The 25,770-nt window shown below is 38.7% G+C and overlaps 1 protein-coding gene and 1 long non-coding RNA gene across 8 annotated transcripts in view; one reads left to right on the forward strand and one right to left on the reverse strand.

Moving 5' to 3' along the window:
* The window catches only part of LOC311620254, a 387,779-nt gene that overhangs the window by 158,697 nt on the left and 203,312 nt on the right, over window positions 1–25,770 (reverse strand). The gene's annotated exons all lie outside the window — the stretch shown is intronic.
* Window positions 1–25,770, forward strand: part of RB1 (RB transcriptional corepressor 1) — a 154,054-nt gene that overhangs the window by 30,477 nt on the left and 97,807 nt on the right. For all 7 annotated transcript variants that reach the window (XM_084879349.1, XM_084879344.1, XM_084879346.1 and 4 more), the window contains exons 5-9: window positions 7,756–7,794; window positions 8,976–9,043; window positions 17,334–17,444; window positions 19,802–19,944; window positions 22,050–22,127. In XM_084879349.1, coding sequence (XP_084735475.1) covers window positions 7,756–7,794; window positions 8,976–9,043; window positions 17,334–17,444; window positions 19,802–19,944; window positions 22,050–22,127 — 439 coding nt within the window. The remainder of the gene's footprint in view (window positions 1–7,755; window positions 7,795–8,975; window positions 9,044–17,333; window positions 17,445–19,801; window positions 19,945–22,049; window positions 22,128–25,770) is intronic.

Genomic DNA, 25,770 nt, shown 5'->3' on the forward strand with positions numbered 1-25,770 from the left:
AGAAATTATACAATGAGCAAAATATTGTACATGTTGAAGGTGATTATGGGCTGTTTTTGATCAGGAAAAACTTATAGAAGGCAATATCTGAAGGTTTAAAGGATAAACAGAAACTCACCAAACGCAATGTGTAGGAACTGGGACTGAGCATCCTAAGCAGATTAGTATGTGTATAAAGTGAAAGCAGTACCACAATGTATTTTAATATTTCTAGAGGCTGAAAGGCAGGAAGGGATCAGATTGATAGTGGATTAGACTTTCTCCTGCAGATGATGGGAGTCATTGAGTTTAAGCAAGGGAGTAATATAGTCATATTTGGCCTTATGAGGTTCACTGAGGATTAATGTAGTCATTTTTGGCTTTACAAGGTCACTCAGGTCTTTCTAAAAGGGATTACAATTTTTATTTACTGGTTACATGAGATAATCCAGTGTTTACTGGCCTTGAAGTGGACTGGCAGGGTTTTAAAATTTTATTTGTACTGTTTTCTGAAGAGCAGTTGTGAAGTTTAACTGTGATATCAAAACCTGTTAATTTGAGGTTATACTTTATGTACATACTAGAGGCCTGGTGCCCGAAAATCGTACACGGGTAGGGTCCCTAGGCCTGGCTGGTGATCAGAGCTGATCTGGCCTTCCTGCTGCTGGCTGCCAGCCGGGACTTTCCTTCGTTCCATGTCACCCCCTGGTGGTTAGCACACGTCATAGTGAGCAATCAAGCTCCCTGTCTCTTGGTCAAACTCCCGAGGGGACAATTTGCATATTAGGCTTTTATATATATAGATTACAGGCTGTAGTGATTATAACTTTAGTAAAGCTAAACAGATCCAAGTATGAATATTAATTTTTTCTTTTACAACTGTGTGGGCTAGGAAAAATACTTAACTTTTCTAAACCTCAATTTCAATCTGTCAAATATATCTAATAATGCTTTCTTTTTAGGGTAATATAGAATTAACTAAGATAGTGTTGCTGGTTATCTTGTCTCCTAGAACATACTAAGGGCTTTATAAATAGTAGTTTTTTAAAGCTATTTTTAGCTATAGTAGTGCTGTGACATAGAAATACAGTGCAAGGGCCCTAATCAGTTTGACTCAGTGAATAGAGTATCATCCTGCAGACCGAATGGTCCCCGGTTCGATTCTGGTTAAGGGTTATGGACTTGATCCCCAGTTGGGGGCATGCCTGATGAGTGATTCTCTCTCACATCATTGATGTTTCTATCTCTCTCCCCCTCTGCCTTCCTCTCTGCAATCAATAAAAATCTATTAAAAATAATAAAAAATATAAAAATGTACTTAAAAAAAGAAATACAGTGCTAGGCATGCATTTTTTTATTTTTTTTAAATTTTTTTTCTGATGAATGGGATTTAATAAAAGATATTGGTTGCACGAGTGTATTACAATGGCGTAGAAGCCAAGCAGGTTACATTTCAATATTTTCAATTAGTACGTAATGATCATTTATTTGGCATTGTGCTTCAGTACTCTTGGGAATGTAATAGTAAGTTTAAGTCCTGAATGCCAAATAAATATTATAAAGATAAAAATGTACTCAAGCCAATTTTACAGAAATTAATGGTTAAGCAATAATACTGAATCAGGATATTTTTGTAATAGATATAGAATAATGAGATTTCATACAACATTCTTATTAAATAGTTGCATAAATGTGTTGTTTTTTGCCTACCCATTAATTTTAAAATCTCTAAATTTTCATATGAGCCATATAATTTTTTGGACATAATAGCAGTTCAATTAATGTTTGTGTAATATAAAACATTAAGCTTTCATAAGTATTTATTATATTTACCTACAACTTCACCATCTGTACCAATAAATATAATTTGCTTGATTTTAAGGTAGTGTGGTTTGGTTTTTTTTTTTCTTCTTCTTTTTTTCCCATTTTTTAAATTAAATTATTATCTGTGTACATATTTTAACATTGCCCCCCCCCCCCCCCCATACATACCCTCCCTCCCCAGAGTTTTGTGTCCATTGGTTGTACTTATATGCATGTATACAAGTCCTTCGGTTGATCTCTTATCTCCCCCAGATCTCCCTACTCTCCCCGCTGTAATTTTACAGTCTGCTTGTTGCTTTACTGTCTTTATATCTGACTTTTGGTTTGTCAGTTTATAATGTTCTTTATTATCCATAAATGAGTGAGGCCATGTGGTGTTTCTCTTTCATTGACTGGCTTATTTCACTCAGCATGATGTTCTCCAATTCCATCCAGGTTGCTGCAAACGATGAGAATTCCTTCTTTTTTTATGGCAGCATAGTATTCCATTGTGTAGATGTACCATGGTTTTTTGATCCAATCATCTGCTGACGGGCACCTAGGCTGTTTCCAGATTCTAGCTATTGTAGATTGTGCTGCTATGAACATAGGGGTGCATATATCCTTTCTGATTGGTGTTTCTAGTTTCTTGGGATATATGCCTAGGAGTGGGATTACTGGGTCAAATGGGAGTTCCATTTTCAGTTTTTTGAGGAAACTCCACACTGTTCTCCACAGTGGTTGCACCAGTCTGCATTCCCACCAGCAGTGCACGAGGGTTCCTTTTTCTCCACAACCTCGCCAACACTTGTCGTTTGTTGATTTGTTGATGTTGGCCATTCTGACAGGTGTGAGATGGTACCGCATTGTTGTTTTGATTTGCATCTCTCGGATAATTAGTGACTTTGAGCATGTTTTCATGTGCCTTTTGGCCTTCCTTCTGTCTTCTTTTGAAAATATTCTATTTAGGTCCATTGCCCATTTTTTAATTGGATCATTCATCTTCCTTTTATTTAGTTGTATAAGCTGTTTGTAGATGTTGGAGATTAAACCTTTATCAGTGGTAACATTTGCAAATATGTTCTCCCACACTGTGGGCTTTCTTGTTGTTTTGTTGATGGTTTCTTTTGCTGTAAAAAAGCCTTTTATTTTGATGTAGTCCCATTTGTTTATTTTCTCTTTAGCTTCCATTGCCCTAGGGGCAGTATCAGTGAAGAAGTTCTTTTGGCATATGTCTGAGATTTTGTTGCCTGTGGATGCTTCTAGTATTTTTATGGTTTCCCGTCTTATGTTTAAGTCCTGTATCCATTTTGAGTTTATTTTTGTATATGGTGTAAGTTGGTGATCTAGTTTCATTCTTTTGCATGTATCTGTCCAATTTTCCCAACACCATTTATTGAAGAGACTGTCTTGATTCCATTGTATATTCGTGTCTCCTTTGTCAAATATTAATTGAGCATAGTGATTTGGGTTGATATCTGTGTTCTCAATTCTATTCCATTGATCTATATGTCTGTTCTTGTGCCAGTACCAGGCTATTTTGAGAACAGTGGCTTTGTAATACAGCTTGAAGTCTGGTATTGAGATCCCTCCTACTTTACTCTTCTTTCTCAGGATTGCTGTGGCTATTCGGGGTCTTTTATTGTTCCAAATGAACTTTTGGAGAGTTCTTTCTAGGTCAGTGAAATATTAGGCATGCATTTTAAATGTTCTAATAGCTACATGACTAAAGTAAAAGGGAACAAGTGCAATTAATTTTAACATTTATTTAACCTACATATCTTAAGATGTCTCATTTCAGCATGTATCATTCACACAAAAAATGTACACAAAAGTCCATAGCATTATTTGTAATAGCTGAAAAGTGAAAACAACCCAAATGTCTTATCAACTAATGAATGAATAAACAAATATGCTATATCCATATGATGGAATATTATTGATTGATAAAAAGGAATAAAATACTGTTACATGCTATAACATAAATGAACTTCAAAAACATTAAGCTGAGTGAAAAAAGCTAGACACAAAAGACCATATATTCCATCAGATGAAATGTCTAAATAAACATATCCATAGAGACAGAAAGTAGATTAGTGATTGCCAGGGAGTGGGAAGTGAAGGGAGTGAGGAGTAAGGGCTTTTACATATTGATTTTCTTTATGGGGAGATAGGAATATTTTGTAATTAAATAATGGTGATGATTGTCTAAATAAGTGAATATAATAAAAATTATTGAATTTATAGACTAAAATAGTTAATTTTATGTTATGTGAATTACATTTCATTAAGAAAATACAAAGCCAATATAAAAGTTATTAAAGAGATATTTTACATTTGCTTGTGACTACCATATTTGACAGCACAGATATATACAGAATGTAATTATCTTCACTACTAATTACATTCTGGGAAGTGAAGTGAGTGGGGAGTAAGGACTGTTATGTATTGAGTTTCTTTATGGGGTGATAGAAATATATTCTGGAATTAGATAGGTGGGGCAGGGTCCCTCAGCCCGACTTGCACCCTCTTGCGATCTGGAACCCCTCAGGGGATGTCCAACTACTGGTGTAGGCCTGATCCCTATGGATCCCTAAAATGGCAGTTGGACATCCTCCTAGCAATTTGGGACCACTGGCTCCTAACTGCTTACCTACCTTCCTTCCTGATCGCCCCTAACCACTTGCCTGTCTGCCTCAATGCCCCTAACGACCTCTGCCTGCCTGCCTGACCATCTAAGTGCCTCTACTTTTATTCCTGCCACTGCAGCTTCATCTAGAAGTACGTCTGGAATGACGTCCAGAAGGTCATTCTGCTGTCTAATCTAATTAGCATATTATGTTTTTATTATTATAGATAATTATCTTTACCAGTGCTTTTTATTTTTTCATGTTGATGTGAATTACTATCTTGGGTCACTAGTTTTTGCTTGAAGAACTTCTTAAGTATTTTTTTGAAGGTGAATCTGTTCTATAGATTTCCTGATGTTGTTTGGGAATGCCTTTCTTTCAATTTCCCTTTTGAGATGTAATTTTGGCAGATATATGATTCCTGTTTGATTGTTTTTTTCTTCAGCACTTTGAATATGTAATCCCACTGCCTTCTGATGGTCATTGTTTCTAATGAGAAGATAGCTGTTAATGTTGGAACATTTTTCTTTGACTGTTTTCAAGATTTTCTCTTGTCTTCATCGTTTTTACTTTGATACATCTGGGTGTAGATTGGATTTGGGAAAATTTTAGCCATTACTTCTTTAAATATTATTTCAGTTTCCCCTCCCTCCTCCCTTTCTAGTACTCCCAATACCCTATATATTGTTACATTTTTTGGTGTCCCACATTTCTATGAGCCTCTTCATTTTGTCTTTTTCTCTTTGTTCTTCAAACTACTTAATCTCTTTAACTTTGTCTTCAAGTTTAGCGATTCTTCTGCCAACTTGGACCTATTATTTAATTCTTGTGAATCTCTCATTTAGGTTATTGTACCTTTCAACTCAAATTTACATTTGGTTATTTTTAAATAACTATGTCTCTTTATTGGTATTCTCTGTAGGATGGGACATAGTCAGCATATATTTCCCCTTTCAGCCTGGTTTCCTTTAGTTCTTCAAGCATATTTATAAAAGCAGCTTTGAAGTCTTTGTTAAGTCTGACACCTGGGTTTTATAAATGCAGTTTCTGTTGCCTGCTTTTTTCCTTATGTAGAGTTCACACTTTCATACTTATTTTTGCAAACTGGCATTTTTTATAACATTTTGGCAACTCTGGATAGATTCTTCTCAATCCTGGGGCTTGCTGTTGTTATTCTTTTTCTTGTTTATTTGTCCAGTGACTTAGCTGTAATAGTTCAGTGAAGCCTATTTATCCCAGAGTGTATAGCTTCTGATATTGCTCCTCCATGTAGCCATGGGCATGTGTATAGTCACACTGAGGTGATAGTGGTTTTAGTGGGGTTCTCTTTGATGATCTTTTCCTCTGATCTCTCTTGTTAATCTAACTGCTTTGGTTGCTATTGCACCTAGCTTTTACTTTCCATGGATTGCTAACTGATTGCTTTATTTTTTGACAATGTCCTGAGTATTGGTGGAAGTGGGATTCTTGGGGAAATGGGATTAGTGGGGTTGTAGGAATAAGTATTTCTGGAGGCCCTCATGAGTGGATGAGATATAGGAGAAAGCTTTATTTTCATGGAATTACATTCCTGGATTTCTAAAGTTCCCTTTTCCTTATCTCAGTAAGAGAAGAAATATAGCTGTGGTTTCGGTAAAGCCAGAAGCAAAGCCGATGTCCAGAGTTTTGTTTCCATGTTGGAGCCAGGCCCAATACAGCATTAGGCAAGTTACAGTCCATTAGTCCATTGTGTGTGTGAGTCCACATGGCTGTGGGCCATGTGGGAGAGCGCTGGAGAGCGCTCCCTGAGTAACCAGAGTCCTAAAGGCCCTGAAAGCACAAGAGGGTGAATTCCTTTGTTTAGGGGATTCAGTATTTCAAATTATCTGGAGCTTGCAGTGGCCACACACATTCCAGCCAATGACCTTTGTTCCAAGGAGTGATTGACAAGCAAGTATTGTGGGAAGATTGCTTATAATGTCTGGCCTTTCCTTTGCTCCTTTCCTGTATTAATAATTAAGTTAATTACAATGGTATTGGACTGATCCATTTAAATTTGGTTCCCTTTGCAAGAGTAATCTTTGAGTTCAGTCTTGAGGTTTGTTCTAACCTCAGGAGAGCTTTTCTTAGCTTTTCCCCTGGTTCTCTCTTAGATGACCTAGGATTTAGGTTTTTGCTCCCACATAGCTACCAGCTTTCTCTTACTTGCTTACCACCAAAATCTCCGTTGTTTTCAGCAGGGCTTTTAGCTTTGATTGTTTCCACACTCTCTTCCAATGACTTATGTCTCTTTCTTTGATATTAATTGAAGTTAATTTCCTTGGAGAGAGCTTCAGATCTCTCTGTTCTTAAGGCCTATCTCTCCCTGGACAATACTATTGTGCCACTACTCAGGAAATCAGAGTGGGAATAGTTTCCACTTTTTTGAGTGACAACTCTGCTTTAAGAGTGTGGTGCTAAGAAGGGGCCATAATCCCTTGTCTTCTCAGATTGCCTTTATTGGTTAGAACCTCTGTCTTATCAGCTAACTGGAGTAAGGGAAGTCAGAGCCCCAGTAATCTTGATCTGCTCTTCCTGGATCTTTTGTCCTATGACTGGGGAGGAAGGGAGCCCAGCCCTCTCAGTTTGTCTGGCATGGGGTATGAAGAATGCTGGTATCTTGCGATTCCCAGAGAGATAGACCTCGGCTGGGAGCTCTGGAGAGAGGGAGCCCGTGTCTTGGCTGCACCTGCCCACGTTAGAGCTTTGCGATGCTGGGATAGAGAGGAGGAAGAAGTAAGTTTTTGTTTAAATTCCACAGACTATCATTGTTCTTACCAAGATTTAGTCAAATTTCTTGAAGAAATGTTTCTATTTTTGCTTTGTATAATCTTAGGAAAATTTCCAGAGACTTTAAATGTTTTTTAATAAATAATTTTCACCAGTTATAGTTATTACACTGGAAACAGTTCTGTGAAAATCCTTATTTTGCCATTCTGGAAGTATGTCCTAAAAAAGTAGGTTTATTGTACTTTTCAATTGTGTTATTTTAGTGAAACTACTCATTAAATAGGTTTTTATGACCTGGTCTGGGATTTTAACAAGATCAAGATTCAATTACAAATATACAGATGAGTTACAGATGCACATATGAAGTCCAATCCTTTTGTAATTAGATATTACCATGATGTGTGTGAAGTGCCATAGTTGGAAAAATATACCTTAACTTTGTTTTATGATGCTATGATTTTTTTGTTTTTTAAACATATACTTCTTAAATAAGATTAATAAAGTCTAATAAAATTTATTTCTAAATTATGAAAAATATTACAAATGTAACTTTACAAAAAGCCATAATGTTAATATAATTATTTTTTTCTTTTAGGACATGTGAACTTATATATTTGATGCAACCAAGCAGTTTGTAAGTAGTTGAATGCATTTATTTTTCACTTTTTTTTTTTTTTAAGCAAGATCTTTCTGGAGTTATCCAAAATATGTTGATAATGTCAGGGTAGTTTAATTGATTATAGCATGCTTCTTCATAAAGTAAGGTTATAGTTCTAAGGCCAACAGCTTATTTATCTTCTCATAAAGAAAAATCATTTGAAATACTTGTCTTTTACTATACAGGGGAACTAATAAAGTGGAAGTTGTTTCAGTGTAATGTATCATCAACTCTGGGAAAACTGCACGTTCATTGACTCAATCTTTATTGAGGTTCTATTACAGGCATATTCTTTTTTAAAATCCTCACTCTAAGATATATTTTTATTGATTTGAGAGAGAGAGAGAGAGAGAGAGAGAGAGAGAGAGAGAGAGAGAGAGGTTAGAAAGAAACATCGGTTGGTTACCTCCCATACATGTCCTGACTAGGGTGTCGAACCCCCACAGTCTAGATATGTATCATGACTTAGAATTGAACCTGCACCTTTTGGTGTACTGGATCATGCCCCAACCAACTGGGCTATCTGGCCAGGGTTGGGCACATAATTTTTGTGTAAAAAATAAGTATGAACACCTATATTAAAATTTCCAAATTATTTTTTAACTCATAACACACGTTCCAACAGTATACCCATGTAAGATCTCTATAAAGTTTTTCTTTGGAAAAAGAATGAGTAGTATATGAGATTTTCTGCCCCCTTCAAGTAGTAGTATTGAAGATAATTAATATAAAGGAAAGTTATATATTTATTAACTCTATTCATTATTAATTTCACTTGTTAATTCCAACAAGTGAATGAATCGGTGAATTAGAATAACCCAGACCTCTATTTTTCTGCTTATTATGTTGATTTTCATTAGATAACAGAGCAGAAAACTATTAAATAACTGAAAACTAAGTACAGTATAGTATACTATTTCCTGTGCATAATTAAATTTTTTAAATAAAATGTTTTACTACTATGGGCACAATATTACCTTGGTATAAACACTAAGTGAGACAAAGTAGTAAGTTCATGTGTAAATTTGTGCAGTTAAAATAGACTGTATTCTATTATGTAATCAAGTCTGTATTTAAAAAAATGTGTGTAGGAGGGAATCAGGTATAATTAGAAAGCTATAGTAAAATTTTTCTTCTTCTTTCTGATTGCTTACTAGAATATCTACTGAAATAAATTCTGTGTTGGTGCTAAAAGTTTCTTGGATCATATTTTTACTAGCTAAAGGTAAAGTCATTATTTTTGTTATATGATAATGTTTCAGATGTAATAATTGATTAAATTTTTGGACTAAGCTCAAAGTTTTATTCAATTTAATGTTGCTGCCCCCCTCTCCCTATTAACCACAATTCTTTATGTGCCTTGTTAACTATTAGCAAGTCCTTGTAATTCTAATATTGAAGCAACATTGGAAATATCTCATTTCATTTCTACTATCCACTCCTCTTTTCTTTCTAATTTTTAAAGAATAATCTTATTAATTTTATAAAAATGATATGTACTTACTACAAACAATTCAAATAACACACCAAAGTGCAAAGAAAAACTGAAAATTTACCCAAAACCCATCCAAAAATAATAATCATCATTAAAATTATGGGGTTTCCCAAAGCTATGTAATACCCATCAAAATCCCAATGACATTTTTTTAAACAAATAGAACAAAATATCAGATTTGTATGGAATGACAGAAGAATAACCACAGCAATAATGAGAAAAAAAATAACAAACCTGGAGGTATCAGACTACCTGACTTCAAATACTACTGAGCAACACTGATCAAAGCAGTATGGTATGGGCCAAAAAACTTATACTCAGACCAATGGAACAGAATTGAGAGCCCAGAAATAAAACCACATGTATATGGGCAAATAATTTTTGACAAAGGAGCCAAAAGCATTACTGTAAAGCAGTGTTTCCCAAACTTTTGACATATGTGTGCCCCTTCTATAATTTTCGTAAGGCTGAGTACCCCTCGTACTCATGAGAACGTAGAATTAGGCGCAGCTAAGCACGGTGCAGTGCATATCCCCACCAAACTCCGGTGCAACGCGTCCCCCCCCCCAAACTCTTCCCGTACCCTTGAGGGTACTCGTACCACACTTTGGGAAACACTGCTGTAGAGGAAAGAAAGCCTCTTTAATAAATAGTGCTGGGAAAACTGGAAAGCCATATGCAAAAGAATGAAACTATTGTAGACTACAGTGTGTCACCAAATGCAAAAACTAAAATGGATCAAAGACCTAAGTATAAGATATGAAACAATAAATTACATAGAAGAAAAATAGGTACTAAACTTAGGGCTTTGGTTTTAAAGAACATTTTATGGATTTGTCCTTGAAGGCAAGGGAATTAAAGCAAAAATAAATGAATGGGCCGAAACCGGTTTGGCTCAGTGGATAGAGCATCAACCAGCGGACTGAAAGGTCCCAGGTTCGATTCTGGTCAAGGGCATGTACGTTGGTTGTGGGTGCAAACCCAGTAGGGGGTGTGCATGAGGCAGCTGATCGATGATTCTCTCTCATCAATGTTTCTAACTATCTCTCTCTGTAAAAAATCAGTAAAATATATTTAAAAAATAAATTAGTGGGACTATATCAAACTAGAAAGCTTCTGCACAGCAAAAGAAACCACCAACAAAACAAAAATGTAACCATTCAAGTGGGAGAAGATATTTTCAAACAATAGCTCTAGCAAGAGACTAAGACATGGTGGCCAAGAAATGGAAAAAATTCAACTGTCCTTCTAAAGGTAGTTGGATAAAGAAGATGTAAATATATATAATGGAATACTAATCAGCCATAGAAAAGATAAAATACTGCCATTTGTGACCACTTGGATGAACCTTGAGAATGTTATTGCTAAATGAAATAAGTCAGCTAAAGCTAAGAACCATATGATTTCATTCACATAAAACTGAAAGCCATAGACATAGATAACAGCATGGTGACTGCCAGAGGGAAGAAGGTAGAGGAATAGTAATGGTTAAAGTGGGTCAAATATATGGTGAAGATGATATGACTTTGAGGGTGGACACATACCGCAATGTACAGAACATATATCATGGAAATGCACACTCAAAATCTTTATGATCTTTTTTTGAAATTCTTACTGAGGATATGTTTATTGATTTTTTAAAAAAATACTTTTTATTATTGATAGTATTACACATCACCCATTTCTCCTCTTTACCCCCCTGTTTATTGATTTTAGAGAGAGAGAAACATCCATGTGAGAGAGAAACATTTATTGGTTGCTTCCCGTACATGCTTGTGAACCTTCTGGTTCATAGGTCGATGCTCAACCACGGAGTCATGCCTGCCAGGCAGTGTTTTTCTCCCCTTCCCTTCCCTTCCCTTCCCTTCCCTTCCCTTCCCTTCCCTTCCCTTCCCTTCCCTCCCCTCCCCTCCCCTCCCCTCCCCTCCCCTCCCCTCCCCTCCCCTCCCCTTCCCTCCCCTCCCCTCTTTCTTTCTTCTTCTTCTTCTTTTTTTTTTTTTTTAATTTATCTTTATTGTTTAAAGTATTACAGGAGTTCCCCTCTCTCCCCCATTGATGTCCCCTCTTTCCCACTTTTTCACCCTAGGCCTTCACCCCATTATTGTCTATGTCCATAGGTTATGCATATATGCATATACTAATAAGTTCTTCAGTTGATTTCTTCCCTCCTTTATCCCGCCGTCCCCCCCCCCCCCCCTTCTGAGGATCCTCAGCTGGTGTTTTTATTATGTATTGACTATTTTTATCTCAAGCCTTCTGTTTTGAGCCAAACTTTGTTTGTAATGGTGTTATTTGGTTCTTAGGTTTTTCTTAGGTTGTCTAGCTCCTTGTTTTTATAAAATATGTTTTTTAAGTTAGTTTAAGGACTCAGGACATTTTCTTCTGATAGATTACCTTTCAGATTGAGTTTTCTATCTGATTTCCCCCCCTTCTTCGTTTTGATTATATTCTTTTCTGTAATATGTTTGCATAATCTTTGTGCTTTTCCTTCCATGTAACTAGAACTTTATGTGGGCAACCCTGACCTGATGTTCTGTTTTCTTTGATGTGGTGTGAATAAATTTCCCTTTACTCATTTTGCATTTTATCTCTGATTTGTGTTCCTCCAAAAGGTTGTGAGAGCAGAGGGAGGGAACGTGGAGAGTTCATCTGGAATGCTGTGTCTTTTTAAAAATATTGTTGTATTGACTTCAGAGAGAGGAAGGGAGAGGGAGAGAGAGATTGAAACATCAATGATGAGAGAGAATCATTGATTGGCTGTCTCCTGAATGCCTCCCACTAGGGATTGAGCCTACAACCTGGGAATGTGCCAATGACCAGAATCGAATCTGGGACCCCTCAGTCTGCAGGCCGATGCTCTGTCCATTGAGCCAAACTGGATAGGACTGCTATCTGTTTTTGATGTTCTGAGATTTTTGTTAGAATAAACAATAAAACAACACTTCTAGTGGCAATTATATCCTATTTTCATAATAGGATTGTAGTTGGGATTCAAATGGTTTTCCCATCTGGAATCTTTGTCAGAAAGTTAGCTATAATTGTTTACTTTCTTCAATTTTACCCTTTTCTCATCAACAATTTTCACTTTCTCCAAGTAAGAATAGAAAGGAGATGATACTTTCGGTGTCAGTATCTCAAATTTGCTATTGGTGCTAGCACTTAACCAGTATATTTGTTTCTTTTCTTTTATTAGATACTAGAAGCTCACTGCATGAAATGCACTGTGGGGGGGGGGGGTGGGGGGTGGTGGGTGTTTCCTCAGCCCGGCCTGCGCTTTTTCGCAGTCCAAGACCCCCGAGGGGTCCTTAGTGCTGCCATGGAGATGGGAGAGGGTCCTGTTATCGCTGCTTTGCTCACCAGCCATGAGCTGGGCTTCTGGCTGAGTTGTGCTCCCCCAGTGGGAGTGCACTGACCACCAGGAGGCAGCTCCTATGTTTTCTGTTGAGTGTCTGCCCCCTGGTGGTCAATTCACATCATAGTGACCAGTCCTTCCACTGTTCGGTCTATTTGCATATTAGCCTTTTTATTATATAGAATTGGAGGAGAGAAATTCTTTTTATTTGACTTCACTCTAATATTTTTAACTAGAATTTCTTCATATTATTTACCTCTGTGGTATTTTAAAATAATTTCTTAAGTATATTATTATAAACATATTTTTGTACCATTCCTATGGATCTAGCAAAATCTACCTGATGCAGGCTTACTTATTTCTCATAGTTTCTACACCATCAGTATTTGTTGAGATTGTTTTTAAAAAATATATTTTTATTGATTTCAGCGAGGAAGAGAGAGGGATAAAAAACATCAATGATGAGAGAGAATTATTGATCGACTGCCTCCTGTATGCACCCTATTGGGGATCAACCCACAACCTGGGAACTGAATTATGACCTCCTGATTCTTAGGTCAATGCTCAAACCAGTGAGCCACATCAGCCGGGCCTTGTTGGGGATATTATTGGTTTATGAGACTCATATCAATAAGATAGAAAGTGAGTCAAACTTCTCTCTCTCTCTCTTTTTAATCTTTATCATTCAGATTATTACTGATGTTCCTCATTTTCCTCCCATAGCTCCTCTCCATCTGGTTCCCACCCCACCCCAGGCCCTTGCCCCCACACTGTCCTCGTCCATAAGTGTAAGCTCTTTGTCCAATCTCTTTGTGCACCCCTACACCACCTTTTCCCTGAGAAATGTCAGTCCACTCTCTTTCCATGACCCTGATTCTATTACATTCACCAGTTTGTTCTGCTCATCAGATTTTTTATTCATTTGATTTTTAGATTCACTTGTTGAAGATATGTATTTGTTGTCACTTTGTTGTTCATAATTTTTTATCTTTACCTTTTTCTTCTTCTTTCTCTTCTTAAAGAATACCCTTCAGCATCTATATGTATAATAGAGAAATATGCTAATTAACTGGGACTCTGTAACAGACAGGAGGAGGTTGCGCATGCAGAGTCAGGGGCGGGTCGGCAGCAGCCTCCACGCCCCTGCACTGGGGGAGGCCTTGTCATCAGTTTCTGAGGCTGCTTCAAGGGCCAGAGAGGGAGGCAGGGTCAGACCGCAAAGGTCGCGACTGCTGCGGGGCCTAGAGAGCCAGGCAGGGCCGGACTGGTGACTGGTGATAGCAGGGCCTGCTTGGCTGTAGCCACTGCAACCTGTGAGCAGATAAGTGGGCCCCCAGGTAGCACCCAGCAGGGCCTGGTTGGCCGTTGTTGCTGCGACCTGGGAGCAGGCAAGTGTTGCCCATAGGCAGCACCCAGTAGGGCCTGCTTGCCATTGCCGTGGGTGTGGAGCAGGCAGACCTTGCAGAGAGCAGAGAACCACGAGAAGCAGGCCTAAGCCATCAGTAGGACATCCCCTGAGGGCTCCTGGATTGGAGAGGTTGCAGGTTGGGCTGAGGGACACCCCCCCATGCACTAATTTCGTGCACTGGGCCTCTAGTTTCATGTAATGGTTTGGTGTTGATGAACTCCTTTAGCTCTTCTTGTCTGTGAAGCCCTTTATCTGACCTTCAATTCTAAATGATAGCTTTACTGGGTAGAGTAATATTGGTTGAAGGTTCTTGCTATTCATCACTTTAAATATTTCTTGCCACTCCCTTCTGGCCTGCATAGTTTCTGTTGAAAAATCAGCTGATAGTCATATGGGTGCTCCCTTGAATGTCACTGTTTTTCTCTTGCTGCTTTTAAGATTCTCTCTTTGGCTTTTGCTCTTGGCATTTTAATTATGATGTGCCTTGGTGTGATCCTCTTTGGATTCCTATTGTTTGGGGTTCTCTGTGCTTCCTGGACTTGTAAGTCTATTTCTTTCATCAGCTAGGGGAAGTTTTCTGTCATTATTTCTTCAAATACTTTTTCAGTATTTTGCTCTCTCTCTTCTTCTGGCTTCCCCATAATTTGGATGTTGGTATGCTTGAAGTTGTCAGTGGCTGAGGCTCCTTCTTCATAGCTTCATATTTTTAGATTCTTTTTTATTTTGCTCTTCTGGTTGGTGTTTTTTGCTTCTTTGTATTTCAAATCTTTGACTTGATTCTTGGAATCCTCTAATCTATTGTTGAATCTCTGTATATTATTCTTTATTTCAGTCAGTGTATGCTTAATTTCTGAATGGTCCTTTTCCATATTTTTGGCATTCTCACTAAGATCCTTGAAGGTCTCACTAAGTTCCTTGGAGGTTTCTAGAACATTCTTGAGTAACCCTATAACTGTGATTTTGAACTCTATATCCAGTATTTTGCTTTCATTAATTTCTTTCATTTGTGACATGTTTCTTTGTCTCTGCATTTTGGCTGCTTCCCTGTGTTTGTTTTTATGTATTGGGTAGAGCTGCTAAGTCTCCTTGAATGGCCTTGTATGGTAGGTGTCCTATAGGACTAAGTGGCTCAGCTTCCCCAGTCACCTGAGGTGGACACTCTTGGTGTACCCCTTTGTGGGCTGTGTGCACAGTTTTGTTGTAGTTAAGCCTTGATTGCTGTTGGTACCACTGGGAGGAATTGATTGCCAGGCCAATTGGCTGTGAGGACCAGCTGTGTCTACACTGGAAGAGCTGCTGTGCTGGAGATACCCTTATGGGGCAAGACTTGCTTCAGTGGCGCTTTGGTGCTCACTAAGTCTGCCCCTTGAGTGTGTCACTTATGTAATGTGAAGAGTTGTAATCTGGTATGGTCTCATACTGACCACTGGGTACACTAACTCTTGGGTCTCCAAGGAGATGCAAAGTCAGTTACTGCCTGGGGTTCCCCAGCAGGAGCTACCAAGAGATCTGCAGATTCCTCTTCTTTGTATTGGGTTTGGAAGTGCCCACATGAGGTCCAGCTATGTAGCAAGGCAGGCTGCTGCTGCCAAATTGATTGCTTTGGGGCTCCCTGATCCAGCTGCTGCCTGTTTGACATGTTTTAGGCTGAGAAAGGACAGGCCATCCATGTGCAAAAGTCCCTGCACACAACTTGGGTGCGGTTGTAAATTGGGTGGGCCAGGGTCTCGGAATCACCAGAGTGGAGCTAAGAGCAATGGCCGCCATTCAGCCCTATATTAGAGTGGTTCCAGCAGAAGAACAATGACCATTGCGTGCACCTCCGTCTAGAAGAAAGCTGCCCACGCACTACACAGTCCAGTTTCTCACTATATGTGTCTGGATCCCCCCGAGTCTCGCCTGAAACTGGAGTTCAGAGCAAGTGGGAGTTTGTATCTCCCTCCTGATTAAAAAAGCAGTATACCTGGGTGCTAGCCCATTCCATGCCTCCGCACCACCCACCAGTCTCAATGCGCTTTCTTCTTTACCTCTTTAGTTGTAGGACTTCCACTCAGCCAGCTTTCCCACGATTCTAGATGATAGTTGTTCTTTCTTTTATTTGTAATTTTGATGTGTTTTCGAGAGGCAGCAAGTACAGGTGTTTACCTATGCACCATCTTGGTTCCTCTTCAAACTACTCTTAAAAACAATGTACAACAAAGAGCCATAATCAAATGTTATAGCTGTTGTTGATCATGATTTGTGTATTTTATATTGCTGTACAATTTTTTTCCTCAGGTATTTATTATATGCATTTATTTCTTCACAGTTCTGTATTTGTATAGTTATTGCATTAATTTTCAGGATTTTGTGCTAAATAATTTATTGATGACTTTACAATTATACACCAATTTTATTTTTCTTTTCTTTTAAAAAAATATTTTATTGATTTTTACAGAGAGGAAGAGAGAGGGATAGAGAGTTAGAAACATCGATGAGAGAGAATCATAGATCAGCTGCCTCTTGCACATGCCCTACTGGGGATGTGCCCGCAACCAAGGTACATGCCCTTGACTAGAATCGAACCCGGGACCTTTCTGTCCGCAGGCCGACGCTCTATCCACTGAGCCAAACCAGTTTCGGCCAATATTGTTTTTCTTAATGGTTTTTGTTATTATAATATTTTGGGTGGGGTTTAAAAGTTAAAATATAGGAGGATTCATAAGTAGAAGTAAAGATTAGCGTATATCATACTTCAAAATTATTTTCAGAATACATTATTTAGCTCTTACCAAGACTGGAAGTAAGTTTAAAAAAGTAAAAAAAAGTAATTTAGACAGAAGGACTGAATAATAATAAAAATATCTAAACTTAAAATTCTCATTATAAATTTTAACTTTATAATTTTATAATTTTATATTTTTATATATAACAAATCTGAGTTTTTATAAAAAAATAATCTTTAACATGCCTTTAGTGACTATTGAATAAATGAGTAAATGGATACATTCATACTGAAATTTTCCCTGACTTAAGCGTCTTAATCTTGCCCTAGCCAGTGTTGCTCAGTTGGTTAGAGTGTAGTCCTGTGCACTAGAGTTTGATTCCTGGTCAGGGCACATACCTAGGTTGTGGGTTTGATTCCTCTTCTGAGCTGGAGGCAACTGATCGATGTATCTCTCTCACAACAATGTTTCTCTCTCTCCCTAAAATCAATAATAAAATTTAAAAAATATCAATCTCTAACTTTATTTTAAAATGTGAATCTCTTTTATATTCAGGGGAAATATTACAAATGGAAGATGACCTGGTGATCTCATTTCAGTTAATGCTATGTGTCCTTGACTATTTTATCAAACTCTCACCTCCTGCATTGCTCAAAGAACCATATAGTAAGTATTTTAACTATTTTGTGCTCCTCCTACTTCATTATTCAGTACTTGTTTATTAATGTCTTATACATCCAAAAAGTGGTTTTATATCCTAGGCTAAGATAATAAATAAATCAGACATGGACTGTGTCCTCAAGTAGTGTAAGATACAGCAGGAGGCATAAGATAAGTAAGCAAGCAATTAGAGTATATGGTAGAACGTTGTCTGGGTCAAAATACAACAAATACTATGGAAGTTCAGCAGATGAGAAAGTTTTCCCAGCTGGGGAAGAGAAAGGAGGCCATATAAAGGAGGTGGCATTTGAACAGAGTGAAAAAAATAGGATTTGAGTGTTGTGGTAAGTTGCAGGGAGGGCATTCCTAATAAAGAGCAAATCAAGGGGCAAGACATAGATATGATTGAAACTGCATGGAAAAGAGTTGTCCATTCTACAGGAACAGATTAAATTTTTATTATTGAGTGCTGCAATGATTATACGACTATTTCTTTTGTTGTTGTTATATGAAGTGTATTGATCTATTTCAGTGGGTGATGAGATGGGAAATGTATTTAATTAAAAGTAACGGTTGCTAATTAATTAGATATCATTAAGCAAAGATGAGTATATTGTCATAGAATGGAATTGCTTCCTCTGGTGGCATCATGAGTAGGATTTCAAAATTATTATACTACAGAAACATGTATAATTAACTAAGACTGACCTGATTCCTTGGCTCCTAAAATGATGAAAATATTAATAATACTAAAATAATGTAGAACAGATAAAAATATAGAAGTCTCAAAGTGTCTTTTAGTGGCTAAAAAGCTGAAGCTTTATTAATCCGTGTGAATAGTACTTCATGGGAAAATGAAGTCTGAAGCAGAATTTTGAAAATTTGTTGAACATGGGTTGACAAACAAGGCAATCATTTAGCAGAAACCATATGTAAAACAGAGAGAGGGAAAAAATAGGAAAGAATAAATATATTTTACATTTTTCTTTACAAAAATTTCTTTATATGCCTTTTCCTCAATATTTTCAATGTTATAATATTAGTAACTTCATGTAGATGATACTTTCGGTTGACAGGCTTTTTCTTTTTTTTTTTTCTTTTTATCATTTCAATGCACATTTAATTCTCTAAGTGATATATTAAAGAGAAGCCAGGATGAGTTATTGAATTAACTGAGTATAATACACTTTTAATTATTTTTTATTATGTAGAATATCAAATGAATATAAAAGTAAACAGTAATATAATAAGCCTCCATTTATTTATTACCTACCTTCACTGTCCAGCTCTACCAGCTATATTATTTTGAAGCACATTTCTACAGACAATTCATCCTTATAAATTTTAGTATCTCTAGAAGATAAAGACTTTAAAAAGCATAATGACAATACCATTATATCACACCTAAAAAATGAATTAATAGTGATCTCTTACTACCATCAAATATTTAGTAAGTGTTCACATTTTCATTTGTCTTATAAAAGTAATTAAAAAAATTACAGGTTGACTAAATAAGAATCTACATGAAATTATACTTTGCAGTTGACTTAAATGCTTTTAAGATTTTAAAAAAAATTCCTCCCTTATCTTTCTCTCCCCCCCACCCCCCTTGCAATTTGTATATTAAATCCTGTTGAGTTTCCCATTTTTAATTTTTTACCATTGCATGTTGTGGTTTGTGTAACATGATCCTCTCACCTCTTGATTTCTTGTAAATTGTTGGTTGGGCCTAGAGGCAGTTAATACTTTTTATACACAGTCATCTGTAATCTCTGTAATAGCTGAATCCACATTCAGTTTAAATTGGAAATGCTCAAAATAATTTAGGGAATTTAAAAAATCTACATATAAAGATTTTAAGAAATCACAATTTAGTGTCACATACTTATTTTTTGAAACCACCATAATTTACTATGGTATTTGCTAAAACTTTTAAAATTTATTTATTTTATATTCTATCTCAAAATTGAATCCATAAATACTCACTTATTATTTTTAAGATACTTTAAAAGACAGAAAACATTTTTTCCCCTTGCAGACTGAGTAGGATAATTTAGAATTACTTTATAAGTGGGTTATTCCTCTTTGCTTTCCTAATATTTAGCTTTAAGTATTTTAGTTTATTTTTGAACTAGTTGGGGGCAGAAGAGAATAGGATCATGGCAAAAACTATTTTTAGTACATAATTTATAATAGATATGCAATAAATAGATAAAACTGTTAGCCTTTAAAGGAAGCCTAATAATTAGAAGTAGCATAATGTTACCAGATTATTTTTTACCTTCCTAGTTATATTTAAAATATTTCATTATTTTATACAGTGGAATTTGCAATTGTTCTGATCTAATTTACCATTTTTACAGAAACAGCTGTAATACCTATTAATGGTTCACCTCGAACACCAAGGCGAGGTCAGAACAGGAGTGCACGGATAGCAAAACAACTAGAAAATGATACAAGAATTATTGAAGTTCTCTGTAAAGAACATGAATGTAATATAGATGAGGTAATTTGACTTCATGATTTATTTAAAATAGTTAAAGTAGATTTAGATATAAGTTATTTCTAACAGTATATACTCCTTTTGTAATGAGCTTGCTTTTTGTAATTAGTGCTAACCCTTTTGCAATAGTAAAATGTTTAGCAAAAATTTAATTTTCATGTTCACTACTTTGATTTTAAAGAGTAGCTCCCTCACTCTGGAATCACAGAAATGTGAATCATTAAGGCAGTAGTTTTCAAATGTATTTATTCTTTGATTCCTCTGTGATTATGATACCCCTAATGTTTTATAATATCCTGCTAAGAAAGCCCTAGTGTTTTTGGTTTAGTGATAAGTGATACCATCATTAAATTTTTGTTTAGACTTCTATAATTACTATCTTTCTAAATATTACATCAGATGGTAATGGTTGGTAGAGAGTACACATAAAAACGCAGGAATTGCTTATTTTGTTCATAGAATCTGGAATGTTGGAATTGGAAGGACTCATAAATAATATACTCTGCCTCCTTTTTGTAATGAGTAAATAAGCTTCTGGAGACTGAGCTAATTACTAACTGTCTAGACTCTGGGACATCTTGCTACCAGTGCTCCTGTCACTGTACCATGCTGTTTCTCCCATATATTGTTATATTGTCCACAGTTCACTATCATCAGATAGCTATATGAAATGCTGCATCTTTGAAATTTCTCTATGAACTCTAGAAAGAAGTGGGGTTTTAAAAGTGTTGGAATGATTTATCAAGATATCTGGGTTTTTAGCACTGTAGCTTTTGTTAATTTCAATAAATAATAGATATAGACATATAGATACAGATGTATCAACTTTATGTATATAGATATATGTGTGTATATATGTATGTGCATATATACTTTTCTAGAATCACAAATTATCTTTGCTAATAAGCTAACAAATGTAGTTGACATACATATTTTTTTCATTCCAGTCTACTACTCAGTCCATTTTCTAATTCCTAGTTGTTAATTCTCAGAACTACTTGTAAAATTTCATTTTTAAAATCAAGAATAAATCATTTTTTTTACTTTTTTATTTTTTGTTATAATTTAGAATCATTATAATAATGCTTTTTAAAGTATAGGTAATTAAAATTTTTGGTGATAATTGATATTAATTAATTGACACTTGATTATTTACACAGCATTTATTGGTTAGTTATATTTATGGTTATATAATTATTAGTTAGTGAACTACCCACCTTTTAAATATTCTAGTTAAGTGGGAATTAATTAGAAAACAAAGCTAGTAAGTTTAACAGAAGCTTAATTCTTACAACTTATTTGTGAAGTAGAAAATAGGAACTGATATTATTTCATTTCCAGCTTAGTAAATGTAGACTTCACTGTTGTAAAAGGAAGTTAAATGAAGGAAAGTAAGTTGCTTAAAATTCTACAACACATTGCAAATGTAGAATAGCCAGGAATATAACTTCTGGTTTTTCTGAGTAGTGTCTTTATTTTTCATATTAAAAGCAGGATGCTTTTGCATGAATTTGCATTATTCCACAAAACATTTTATCTTGGTTTTGAATTCAGTTGTTGGGTATTATTTTATATGTGAAATTATTTTGTTACAAAAGCAGGTTATTTTCCCAAATTTATGCTAAAATAATTGACTTAATATTCTCTAAGCTAGGTATTAGATGACGTGTGTAAAGTAGACTAAACTATACTTTGGGGACAAATCAGAGGCAGTGAAGAAGTAAAACGAGTCTTGGCTTTGCTGTTAGGCAGATTACGTTTAAATTCCAGCTCTGCTGCTTCCTAGCTGTGTAACCTTGGTCAAGTTGATTAATTTTTTTGAGCCTCCCATTTTTTATCATTTGTTTAATGTGGAATACTGAGATTGGTTTCAGTGGCTTTTCTTCTTAAAAATCCCATTTCATTAAAAACTCCAACTCCACCCCATTTTAGGACCTGAAACCTGCCTCACATAATTTTAAAGGTAAATAAATTAATTATAAATAAATGTCACACTAGGCTGAATGTAAGTTATTGATCAAAATGTCAGTTAACACTTTCATTCTAGTGATAGTGATGGAGATTAATTTTTAAAAATTTTAATGGTCATGTACCTTTATCTTTTTCAGGTGAAAAATGTTTATTTCAAAAATTTTATACCTTTTATGAATTCTCTTGGAATTGTAGCTTCAAATGGACTTCCAGAGGTAATTTGAAAGAAAACTTAATAAAATGTTAATGTGTTTTGGAACTTTTGGGAGGGAGGAATAGTTCTCTAAATTTCCTAAGATCACTTTACTCTATATTAAATACTTCTTGCTCAGGAAAAGGAATCTAAGAATTGTGATGAACCAACTTTACATAGAAACAAGAAAACCTTTTTAACATGTACTCACACATATAAATAAGTAGTATCTTGTAATTTAAATTAGAAATTGATTCTTACTAAAATGTTTCAAAAATTTAAATGTAAACTTTTGAATTTCTAAATTTCACTAATATTTAAATATAGTGCTCGCCTGGCAGCACATATACTAAATATAACTAAATATATACAATCACATTTGACTCTAATTTGTTTTACTTCACAAATTCGTGCATAGGACCAATAATTAATGCCATTAACTTTATTGCCATTATTTATTTATTTTATTTTTTTTCCATTTTACTTTTTTTATTTTTATTTTATTTTAAATCAATCTTTATTGTTCATATTATTACAAAGGTTCCTCATTTCTTCCCCCCTCCACCAGGTTCCCACCCCACCCTCTGCCCCCTCCCCATCCCCCATTGTCCTCATCCATAGGTGCACAGTTTATGTTCAGTCTCTTCCTCCCTCCCTCTCCCCGATAGTAAATCCCTTTTCAGATAGTAAATCTGTTACTTAGCATTTTCTCATATCAATAATACCTCCACATGCCCAATGATACACTTCACACAAAAGACATTTCCAAATAGGTCAACCAGCCTCATCCAGGCCCCACCCAAGGCACTCACAGATGAACACCCCAGCGCTATACTAACTCAACACATCCAGATCTAAGCCTTCATCACTTGATTCAGCAGACCCTCAAGTTCCCGCAAAAGTTTCCAGCCATGTCTGAGAGGCAGCCTTGGGGCGGGGACAGGCGAGGAGCGAGCTGTTTCGGGCCTGGCTGCTCCGGGCCTGGCCTCTGTTGCTCTGGTTCGTTCCACAACCAGCTGCTCCGGGTCTGGTCACTGCCGCTCCCGACCTAGTTGCTCTGGACTTGGCTGTTGCTGCTACAGGCCTGGCCGCACCCGACCTGGCTGCTCTGGGCCCGGTTGCTCCGGTCCCGGCCGCTCCGGGCCTGGCCGCTCCCAGCCTGGCAGCTGCTGCTCCTGGCCTGGCCGCACCCGACCCGACTGCTCCGGGCCTGTCTGCTCCCAGCCTGGCAGCCGCTGCTCCTGGCCTGGCCGCACCAGACCCGGCTGCTCCGGGCCTGGCCGCACCAGTCCGGGCTGCTCCGGGCCTGGCCGCACCAGACCCGGCTGCTCTGGGCCTGGCCACACCCAGCCTGGCAGCTGTTGCTCTGGGCCTGGCCACACCAGACCCGGCTGCTCCGCGCCTGGCCGCTCCCAGCCTGGCAGCCGCTGCTCCTGGCCTGGCCGCACCAGACCCGGCTGCTCCGGGCCTGGCCGCTTCCAGCCTGGCAGCTGCTGCTTTGGGCCTGGCCGCACCCGACCCGGCTGCTCCGAGCCTGGCCGCTCCCAGCCTGGCAGCCGCTGCTTCTGGCCTGGCCACACCAGACCCGGCTGCTCTGGGCCTGGCCGCACCCAGCCTGGCAGCTGTTGCTCTGGGCCTGGCCACACCAGACCCGGCTGCTCCGGGCCTGGCTGCTCCCAGCCTGGCAGCTGCTGCTCCGGGCCTGGCCGCTCCTAGCCTGGCAACCGCTGCTCCGGGCCTGGCCGCTCCCAGCCTGGCAGCCGCTGCTCCGGGCCTGGCCACACCCGACCCGGCTGCTCCGAGCCTGGCCGCTCCCAGCCTGGATGCTCCGTGCTTGGCCACTGCTGTTCTGGGCCTGGCTGCTCCCAACCCGGCTGCTCTGGGCCCGGCTTCTCCGGGCCCGGCCACTCCGTGTCTGGGTGTTCCCGGACTGGCCACCCTGGGCTTGGCCGCCTCTGCCTCAGGCCTGGCTGCCACTGCCCCAGGTCTGGCTGCTCCAGTGCTGGCCGTTGATGCTCTTGTTCTGGCTGCTGCTGCTCTGGGGCCTGGCCACTGCTGCTCCGGGCCCAGCTGCCACTGCCTTGTGCCTGGCCACTCTAGGCCTGGTCGCCGCTGTTCCAACATTCCGTCCCTTTTTCTTTTTTTTCTTCTTTTTTCAAAAAAAACAAACACGCATTTATGTTGCAATGTTGGCTGGTGAGTTGAGTTCTGACTTAGTCTTTGATTTTTCAAGATCTTCTTTGTATTCTTTCTTAAGTAATTTTATTATCATTTGCTCTCACTTGATTTCTTCACATTGAGAACTTCTTTGGTTTCTTCCTCCTTGTCCTGGGAGCTCAGCAGGCTGGCCTGTGGCACCCCTTTGTTCTCCGCGGGCTCCTGCGCTGCCTCAGCCTGCCACCGGGGTCGGCGCCGCCCAGGAAGCAGCCCCGGTCCTTGGCTCCGTTGCCTGCGCTCAGCAGTCGAAGGCTCAGGGGCACCCCCCCGCCCTGGGGGCCCCGTCGCCCGGCTCTGTGCCGGCGCCCGGCTGGCCGGTGTCCGGCAGGGGCTCCTGCTCCTCGTCGCGTTCCTCCAGTCTGGAGCTTTCTTTCTCCCTCCCACTAGGGGAGTCCAGGATCAGAGTCAACAGACTGTCCTCTGCGCGCAGTGTGCACGACTCTGGGGGCTCGGCCTTTCGCTGCGCTCCCAGGACTCCACCTCACAGCCCCGTCTCCCCCTGCCCGAGCCTGGGTCCCCAGGGACTGGCCCAGACCTGGAGTTCGGGGTGGTCTGGACTGAGGCTCAGCGCCGCCGCAGGAGGCTTTGTTTTTTCCGGCTAGGGTAATCCAGCATCAGAGTCAACATTCAGTCCTCTGCGTGCCATGTGCGCGTGACTCCGGGGGCCCCACCTTTCGCCGTCCCCCGGGATTCCTCTTCACAGCCCCGTCTCCCCCTCCCGGAGCCTGGGTCCCCAGGGTCTGGCCCATAACTTGGGGCTCAGCGCTGCCGGTTCGGGGGTTCAGCCCAGGCTGGGGGTTCCATTTCCTTCCTGCTAGGGAACGCCAGGCAGCACCCAGCCCTCTTCTCCTCTCCGGCTGCGACCTCTCCGCGCGCGTGCGTGCGAGCGCGCAGCATGTCTCCGTACCTTAGGCTTTTTTTCAGCTCCTCTGATTTTCCTTCTGGTTTTCTCCCTCCTTCCTATTGTAGAGTTTTCAGTCAGTCGACCACCTGCAGCTCTGGGCAATGTCCACTCTACATTTTAGTTGTATTCCATTGAAATTGTTGTGAGCTGCTGTGGCTAGGTGTCTACCCGAGCAGCCATCTTGGATCCTCCTTTATTGCCATTATTGTATTGAAGAGCATTTTGAGTATTTTTAAAAAACTACATTCATAAATTTGGTTGAAATGACTGTGATTATATTGCAGAAATATTTTACCTTAACAGTGTACCATCCATCCGTTCTTTTTTTCTTCACATTTTGCCTTAAATGGTTTGCTCTTTAACGAGAACAGAACAACTGAGAACTTAGGTGGTAAGGTAAAATATGTGGAGAAAAGGGTGCTTCAGATAGAGGCTGAAGAACAAGTACTCAGTGATAAAGCAGTATTTTAAAAGCAGCTAGCATTAGTCACTAAGACCAAAAGATGTGAAATCAGATAGCTAGACTGCTGATTCTGTGGCCTGA

This window comes from Pipistrellus hanaki, assembly GCF_964339955.1.
Source record: "Pipistrellus hanaki genome assembly, chromosome: 3".
NCBI lineage: Eukaryota > Metazoa > Chordata > Mammalia > Chiroptera > Vespertilionidae > Pipistrellus > Pipistrellus hanaki.